This window comes from Galeopterus variegatus, unplaced genomic scaffold (genome assembly GCF_000696425.1).
Source record: "Galeopterus variegatus unplaced genomic scaffold, G_variegatus-3.0.2 Scaffold4024, whole genome shotgun sequence".
In the NCBI taxonomy this organism is placed as follows: domain Eukaryota; kingdom Metazoa; phylum Chordata; class Mammalia; order Dermoptera; family Cynocephalidae; genus Galeopterus; species Galeopterus variegatus.
Genome location: NW_007730135.1, coordinates 1 through 9221, shown reverse-complemented (window position 1 = coordinate 9221; position 9221 = coordinate 1). Strand labels below are relative to the sequence as shown.

Here is a 9221-nt window from a genome sequence, read left to right as displayed (position 1 = left end):
CGCCGCTGCGCTTCCCAAGCGGCGCACTATCCAGTGCGCCACCGGGCCGGCCCCAGAATCTTGTTTTGTATGCTGTGGAAAAGATTCTTAAATCAAGTTGGGAGCTGGAAAAAATGAGTTGTAAGGTTTTAAGGCTCTATGATTCTACTTATTTCAATAAAACATAGAGTGTCTATTTATGATCTCCCCTATAAGCTGTTGAGAAATGCATTCTACTGGGTATTTTGATGATCTATTTATCGTTGTCATTGTTGTTTGGCTGTGGATGGGGATGATGGGACAGGTGGGGATGAAAGAAGTATTTAGGTTGAGAGAAAACATCAATGGAACTTGAAACCCAAAGACCACAAGGTAGAATGGTCAGCCTTGGATGAATTTTAATGTCAGGATTTCCCACAAGATTTAATGAGGAGAAGCTACTTTTATTTCATCAAAACCTAGTAATCATCCTGATGGGGTAGACAAGGATGCTTCCAGTTAGGTCCCTGAGGAGAATGGGTAGGGACAATGCTGAATATTTGATTTCCCTCTCCAGTAGAAATTTTGGATAACTGCAGGAAAAGGGGGGTAAGTAAGAAAGAAGTCTGACAACAAGAGCCTCAGAAAATTAACCAGGTAAGACTTTACCAGGTAAGATTTACCAGCTGGCTTTGATCCACCTGTCGGGAAGCCCTATTGTCTGGTATTTAGGGCCCTAAGTGTGCTCTGCTGAAACCCTCCACCAACCTACTTGTTATGAAAATCGTAGATCTCCTGGATGTTGCCAAAGATGATATGCTCTTTATTAAGGATCCCAGGGGGGATCTCCTCCACACCACTGGTCATTTCCCACAGGTAGGTCTGTAAGACAGCAACAGTTTCATCACTGGCAAGTACTGCCACATGAAGTACAGACAAAATAAACAGGCCCTCAAACTTGCGGGGCAGGACTTGACTGGGATTGCAGGCAGGGTTTAAAAAGTGAGGTGTTAAATAAGCACAAGAGAGAAATAAAACTGGAATGTTCCATCATCCTGAACCTTAACAAGAGTACAAACTCCACAGTCATCTTATTATTAAATGTGTGTGGATTTGAGTGTGTCTGTGTGTGGGTGGGAAGGATGCAGATTTTCAGACCCATTTAAGTCCACTGACTGTGTCATGGTTTTTGTTTTGAATTAGAATGACTTTTCTTTTTTTGCTGGGTCTAGTTCCAGTCTGAGAATTTTCAAAAGCACTTTACACTCCCATGCAATTACTGTTGATTCTGGGAGAAAGATTTCCTCTGGTTGGATTTTTTATTCATTACTCTCTGGGAAGAGACAAAGAGCATTGAGCTCCTCTCGAGACTTGACGCTGGCAAGGATGTCACTTTTCTAATACAGCTGTGAACTTATTACTGCAAGACTCACCTCTAAGCACTCATGTAAGTCCCTTACATAAGCCTTTTCTGTCTGAAGTAGCTCAGCCATGATGAATCTAGAAGGAAACAAAGGGGTTTTTAGTTGGCTATAGATATAATGCCTCCCTTCCTTCAAACTCCATTTCCCCACCTCAGAATTTATGACATTCTTGAATGTCCTATTTTTCTACTTTACCAACATATGTCTTTTCCTTTCTTCAAAACTTTTTCCCTTTCCTATTAGTATCTTGTTACAAGTCACTCTCACCCTGATTATTTGCTCTGTATCCCTTTAACAAGTTTGGGCTCAGCTAGTTCCACATTCTCCCTTTTCCACCCAGGTTCTAGCACTCTGTGATTCTGGGCTGATATGCATGTGCTCTCAATTGCATGTGTGTGCACGCACATGTGCACAAGCATGGAAGACCATTCATATTAGATCTCACCAACTAGAGCGCCTGAATTTCAGCTTCCTACATTTCTCTTATAGCTCCCAGAACGATGATTTCTGTTCAGTAGAGTTTGCAGACTTACACCAAAACTGTTCCCAGTACCGTAAATTAAACCAGGTTTCACAGCCAGAAAAAGATGCCCAACACACTACTGAGATCAGGGATTAGCAACTTCTTCTGTAAAGAAATAGTAAATATCTGTTGGCCATTCAGTCTCTGTCACATCCATTCAACTTTGCTGTTGTAGTGTGAAAGGAGCAATAGATAACATATAGAAAAAAATAGTCACTGTGGCTGTGTTCCAATAAAACTATTTATGGACACTAAAATTTGAATTTCATCTGATTTTCATATGTCATGAAATATTATTCTTTTGTTTTTCTCAACAAGTTAAAAATATAAAAAAATAATTTTTAGCTTATAGACTATATAAAACAGTCGGTGGGTAAAATTTGGCCTACATTTGCTGACCTCTGACCTCTATTACCCTCAACTATTTAGACAGTATTTCTAATGGTACTCGTTTACATCAAACTGATGTGCATAAAGTTGAACATGCAATCATAACCACAGCATAAATTAACAATGTTAAGTGATTGTTCTTCATTCCCCCCTAAAGAGAAGTCTGTGCTATACATCTTCAAGGAGAAGGCTCCGTTCCTCCTTGGGACCCTAAATAACAATATACTTGTGCAATTGTTAAACTTATGATGCATGGCTTCATTGTAGTGTATCTACTTCATTTTTTTCTCCATAAATTTTTATTAGAAATGGTGTTTGCTAGCTGACATATACTATTTAATTTAGCACAAATCAGATATGTATACATTTATCTTACATTTTAAATATAAGTTTTTCGTGCAGTTCATAGTAAGAACCCCTATTTCCAGGTATCCTATTACATGAAAATTTTGAGAAATGTTTTCCCCAAAGTGTTCCCTGCTTTAAATTTCACAAGAAATATTAAATAATCAGCATCTTTTCCTAGACCTTTATTTACCTTGCTGGGATTTTCCTTAAAGTAAAACATTGTTCTAGCAGTGCCCTTTCTATTAAAATTAAAGTATTGATTCAAAAATTCTCTTTTGCAAAAGTTAGTTAGCCACTATCTTACTATTCTTACTCTATTGGTAGAGTGGAAAGTATATGAACTTTGGAGTCAGATGAATAGAAATTAAATTATGCCTGTCATTTACTAAAGGTAAGACTTGCTTCTCAAAGCCTCAGACTCCTTACTTATAAAACAGCTGATCACACAGGATTACTGCAAGGATTAAAAAAGATCATGTAAGCAAAGTGGAATGTGCTTGGTAAGCATTCAGTGAATAAAAGATCTGTAGATTGCTATGAAACTAGGAAGATGAGAAGAAACATAAACTGATGGGCTTTGAAAATCTGTCTTTGACTGCTTTGAGTTTTCTCGCATTGTTCTTTTTCTCCCATGTGAAAAGTGGTGAAGAGTCAGTGCTGGTTTAAATTCTGGCTCCATTACTACCTATCTGTGTGGTTTGGGGAAAGCTGCTTAGCTTTTTCTAAGTCTTATTTCTTATAGGTAAAATGGGAATAATCATAGCTATTTAAGAGAAGTGACAGGAAGATAATAAAATAAAACATGTGTAAGGCAGTTTATATAACGTTTAGCACACAAAAACTGTAGGTGGTGGTAGCGGGAAGAGTATTGCTTTAGTAATGATAAAATGCTACCTCAAATAGGTAAACCTGGCATCACCATGCAGATGAACTGGGCAAAGGCTGGCAGAGGAAGGCTAGGGGAAATTTTTGTAAATAATCCAGACTTATGATAATGACAACTATAAACAAAAGTCTAAGTGGATGGGAAAAAAGTGTTAGAGACAAGAGAAACTTTGAAGAAAGGATTGATATAGAAATGAGGTAAGTCAAAGCTTATCTCACAGCTTCAAGGCTGGGAAACTAGGACAGTGACACCACTGATGAGAATTAGGAAATCAGAAAGGAGAACTAAATTTGGAGGAGAATATATGTGGTTTGGTCCATGTTGACTTCTGAGACTGTGAAGTGAAATTTGATGATCCAAGAGAAAGGTTTCCTCTAGGAAGTTACTGATACATGAAGGGAACTCAGGTGAAGGACAGATAGGAAAGACTTAAAAGTCCACAGAGTGAACCCATATTCTCAATGGAAGCATCATGTCTGTCCCTTCCAACCTCTGTAGGTGGTCGTGAGGACATATTAAGCTATCAAAAGGGGTGGGTGGCAGTGAAGACCAAGCAGAGGCATGAGGAAACTGCTAGTGGCAGCGGGAGCTCCCAACACATACTCTTTCTTCCGAGCTGACTTCCGCTTCTCTTCATTGACTTCATGGTTGGCGTCCCGTAGCTTGACTTCACGATCTGAAAGGCTGGCTGGGATGATGTCCAGCTCCAGGTCCTTGTTATCCTACACATAGAGGTATCACAGAGGTCACACTGGGGATGCACTGGGAAAGCAACTCACCCAAGTGGAGGAAGGTGGCAAAAAAGAAAAATAGAGAAAGATAATGAAGAGGCATGAAAAGGTGAGGGATCCTACAAACTCCCACCCACAAGCATTCTTCTGCATAGGGTCTTTTTTTTTTTTAAATAAGAAAGATATAAAATGTTCAGGTCAAGTGTTTAAGTCTAATATCCACAATGAGAAAAAACAATGAACACATCTGATAACTGTGTGTCTATTTCCCTGAGGCCTTCGGTGCTGATTAAATCTAAACACACACACATAAATTAGTCCAAGATTGATTCTTACCCATTAAAACAGATGTGAAACAAATACATAAAGACATTAAAAAACCTTTCATTTGTTAAAGGAAAATAACCAAACCAAATATTTTTATTTAAACAAGCAATTTCTCTTGGAAATAGGAAGCTAAATGACAGAACAATGACAACTTTCTAATTGATAATCCTTGCTTATTTCAACCACCATTTGGTATTCATATATGATAGAACCTCCTAGAAAAAAACCTCACAGACTGAAGCCTGGGGGAGACGTTAACTGCCTCATCTTTTAGAGGTTTGACCATTTCACTCTCTAGGTTGCTCTGCTTCAGAGCATGAGCCTATTTAAAGATTTAAGAATTAGAAATCCTAGGATTAAATTGCCGGGCTGTATTTAGCTCTTAATTCATAGGTTACTGACCCCTATTACAAAGAAGAGATTAAAAGGCAGTCTTCCTGGGCGTCATGGCAAACAGTACCTCATTTCAGTTCAAACGTCAAATAGTCTTTGCACAAACTGCATCCCTTATTCTGGCAAGAGCACTATTATACATACCGGGACTCTAAACATTAGCTGATTAACATAATTGGGTGGAAGATGGTACTGATGAAGACAAAATAAGGGGTTTAGTCCTCAGAGTACACAGAGAAGGACTCTGTGCAGCCCTGGGCCCCACTCCTGGCCAGCCAATTTTGCAATATATGGAGCACTAAACATAGGGAGCTGAAGGATCAGCAAGATCCATTCCCTCCACTATAAAACCACACAAGGCAAGTGCTCTAGGGGTCAACGGCTCAGAGGATTGCTCTGGAAATGCTCTTTTCTTCTGTGGTGATGAGGGGGGGTGCCAAGGAAGGTGGGGAGGAGGGCACCCCAGTGGGCAATACCCTATACCTACCTCTGTGTTGACTCCTAAGGCTTTTTCCAGGGAGTACCGGTACTTCCCCATCCTCAAGGAGAAGTCTCTGTAGTGTTTGTCCACTGTGGTCACCCACTTCCTTATCTCTGTGGCATGAATGTGGCCTTTTTCCACAAAACTATCGGCCAGCTGAATCAGAAGCTTCACCTTCTCCTTTGTTTGCTGCCCAAAAGATGGTCGGAAGTTACTAGATTACATTTGTTCTCATGCCCCTTCACCCAAGTCCCTTTTCCTCTTTACAGCAGCCATAGATACCTATAGCCAGATCACCTGGGTTTATATCCCAGCTGTCACTTACAAGCTGGAAGATCTTGAGCAAATTATCTATACCTTCGGTGCCTCATTTCCTTCATCCGCAAAATAGAGACCATGATAGTACCTACACTGTGGGGCTGCTGGGAGCATTAAATGAGCTGTGACGTCGAATGCTTACAACAGTGCCTGGAACGCAGTAAGCACTCACAGTAACCACAGGAGGAACTCAGTAAGCCATCAGTGTTAGCCGTTATTATTATTCTCGATGGAAAAATCTTTTACATTAATACAGTGCTTTACCAGTTTACAGAGTATGTTAACATTGCACCTCGGATTCATTTGAATCTTAAAATATCCTTAGGAAGTAAGTCAAGGGAGGTGGTATGGGTCTCTTTGAGCCACAGATGAAAAAAACTGAAGCTTAGAGAGGCTTAGGGCTGGCCCATGCTCATACTACCAGTGGCAGCCTGCTTGCTTCTGATCCTTCATTCCCAGTTCTCTCCCTTCACTGTACCAGCCTGAATTCAGCTCTAAACATCACGTAAGTTGGTACATACTAGGATCTAAAGAAACGCAAGTACCAGATTTAAGAGTAAACTCTGTCCCTTTCACCACCAGGATCTTGTCTTTAGTTTCCATTAGAGAGAGAGAGAAAAGGGTTAATGAGGTTGGTGTCTATTATAGGGCTCAGTAAGGTGGGACTCTGACATGTGTATGGGGCTAATTTCACTCCTAGCAAGAGTCTGTTCAACACCTACTCTGTCCATAGCACTATATAGAGGCCTGTAGGGACAGGTTTGGGGGGTAAACCAAACGTAAAAATAGAAGTTCATTTCCCCCAAACAGTCTATAATCTCTAGAGGGGACAAGATTAAATAACTCAAGGCATTATGTAATTGAATGTCAAAATGAGAAGTATGTATAGTTAACACTGCAGAATTTTAAAATGGGAAAAAATGAAGGCGGGCTGACACGGATAGAAAAGGTCTCATGTGGGAGGAGGGACTAAGTTGGGTAAGATATGGAAATGAAAGGGAGATTGAAACAAACACCTGCTACTTGAGTTTGGATTTTCAAACTCTAAAATCTATTAGGGAAGTCTGATAGGTTTTAAGGGAAAGAAAAGAATATTTAAATAGTGTTCTAAGAAACGNTCTAGATTTCTAGTTATCTAGATAAACGGAGGGAAACTGAAGCAGAAAATCACCAGAGCAGCAGTGGAAAAGACAGAAGAGCCTTTGTTTCTTTATTCTGTCATCCTTATACCCTCACCCCACCTTTCTAGGCTCATCTACAGCCCCTCCTAAGAAATGCCAGAGAAATCGGGCTTCAGAGAGGTGAGCAGAGTGTTTGCCTGCCACATGGCCAGAAAGATTAGAGGTCCAGCTCTCAGCAGCTCACTCAACACATCCAAGCCGCTCCTATCTCAGGGCAGTAGGCTGGTGCCCAGAGCAGAAGACAAGGGGCCATAAGAACTTTGGTGTTAAGGAGGTGGGTGTGAGGACAGCAGAAGCATCACCTCAGCCATGAAGAGGCAAAGAGCAACAGCACTGGAAATTGCTTAAGAAAAGATACCCGGTAATCATCCTAAGAATTTATATATGCTTTATAACATGTGGCTTTTTTGCTTTTTGTTTTTTTTCTTTCTGAAAATGGTTTTCTTAGGTTTACTCTCAAATCAGAGATTAATTTTTGCTATCATAAAAAATTCATTAAAAGTTTTAGGAATACATATTCTCCGCTCTTGGTAAGGTGGTTTCACCTATGAGATGGGATCCTGGCCAGCTCATGGCAGCAGCTCTACCAGGGCATCTCTATCAGAGAAAATTATATCCTGAAGCAGCAAAACTGTGATTCAGAGTCAACAGGGAGAATGGTTTGTGACCAAGAGTATTCCAGGTGTGCGTGGAGCCTGGGGAAGCAAATCGACAGTAAAATGAGCAGTGCTGACAAGGCCTTCACCATGTGGCTCATCCACCTTTACAGCAGCCCCATCTCCATGGCTCCCCATGCCCCTAAAATGCAGACATGTTGAATACCCCATGCTCTCCCGCTGTGATAAGTGGCTCCTACTCATCGAACTCTCAATGTAAGGCCCTCTTTCACCTCCTTTCTTCCCACAAGATGAGTGGTGCCCTTCCCAGTGTTCCTACAGTGCCACATGTGTGCCTCTACTTTAGCATGTATCACATACAGCTATTCATGTGTCCCCTTCCTTAGATCACATTCCTAAAAGGTATTATTTCTTATTCATTTGCATGTCTCCAGGGTCTAGAAAACAGTAAGTATACCATAAATGCCGAAGGGATGAATGAGTGCATGAATGAGCAGATCTTTTGTCTGGAAGTGAGAAAAGCCAGACCAGCAAGAGTTGAGGGTTTATATTGGGAAGAATGAGATGATAAATTTTGTCCAAAAACTGGACAAGCCCACTGAGACACCAACCATGGACCTGGTCTCCATTGAGAACAGTCTGAAATGGTTTCTTATATACGGGTGACTGTGGTGGCACCTTGTGACAGGCCACATGCCTGGCCACAGCTGATGAGATCAGAGATAAAAACTTGTCCCACAAGGGCAGCCCATCAATATGTGGCCAGTGACTTCTGAGGTCTCCTGGCCTAAAAGCTCTGTCTAAACAAACAGTAGCAATATGCTGGGTCAATTGAGGTTGCTTTTCTGGGGATTTGAACTGCAGTAACACGGGTCTGTGTGGTCGGTTGCAGAGTAGAAGTGAAAACAGAGGAAGAAGAAAAGGGAAGCTGAATCACAGTAATGGTGGAACACTATAGAGATCCCTGATCCCCTGCTCTGAGGAGATGACCAGCTAATTTGGCTGCTTGAGCTGCTATCAGTCTCAGGTCACATCCCAGGTTTCAAACCCAGAGGTGAGATGATACTGTATTTCTTGTTCTTCCCACAGGGCTGAGTCATTCGGCTTTTTCTGGGTTCCTGTGAGTCCAGCCATATGGCTTTTATCTTCTTTATTTCCATGCATAGCCATATAATATCTTTTCCCTTTCATAACTTCAGCCAGCTTGAAACTCAAATCTTGCCACCAAAGAAAGTAATTTATATAGATTAATAAAGTGGAAGTCAGACTGTAGCAGTTCTTGAATGATAGGTTCACTTTGGACATGATTTTGTGAACAAAAGGGAGACTTTGGGGATAATTCATCTGGGTCTGGAAATCTAGAACTGACCTCTCACTTATTTTGGGCTTCAGCTGTCCCCTAATATGTGCTCTGCTCTTTCCATTTTGAATCCTATGTAATCTGCTGGAAAAGACAGGTTAAAAAAAGAGGGGTTCAATAATTCTATTTTTCTTCCCTCCGTACCTCTTTCTTCCTTCTTCTTCCCCTATCTCTCTCCCCCCATCTTCCTTCATTTTTTTCTTTGCTCAGTTAATATTATACCATCTTGGGCCGGCCCGGTGGCGCACTGGATAGTGCGCCGCTTGGGAAGTGCGGCGGCGCTC

General features: G+C 41.1%; 1 protein-coding gene across 1 annotated transcript in view; it reads right to left on the bottom strand.

Annotated features, from left to right (window-relative positions):
• The window catches only part of LOC103602134 (kalirin-like), a 196292-nt gene extending 190646 nt beyond the window's left edge, over window positions 1-5646 (bottom strand). Inside the window, exons 1-4 of the mRNA XM_008586555.1 lie at window positions 5468-5646; window positions 4133-4251; window positions 1392-1458; window positions 731-840 (exon numbers count right to left, since the gene is read on the bottom strand). Of these exons, the coding sequence (XP_008584777.1) occupies window positions 731-840; window positions 1392-1458; window positions 4133-4251; window positions 5468-5518 (347 nt within the window). The 5' untranslated portion in view covers window positions 5519-5646. The remainder of the gene's footprint in view (window positions 1-730; window positions 841-1391; window positions 1459-4132; window positions 4252-5467) is intronic.
• Between the last annotated feature and the right edge of the window lie 3575 nt (window positions 5647-9221).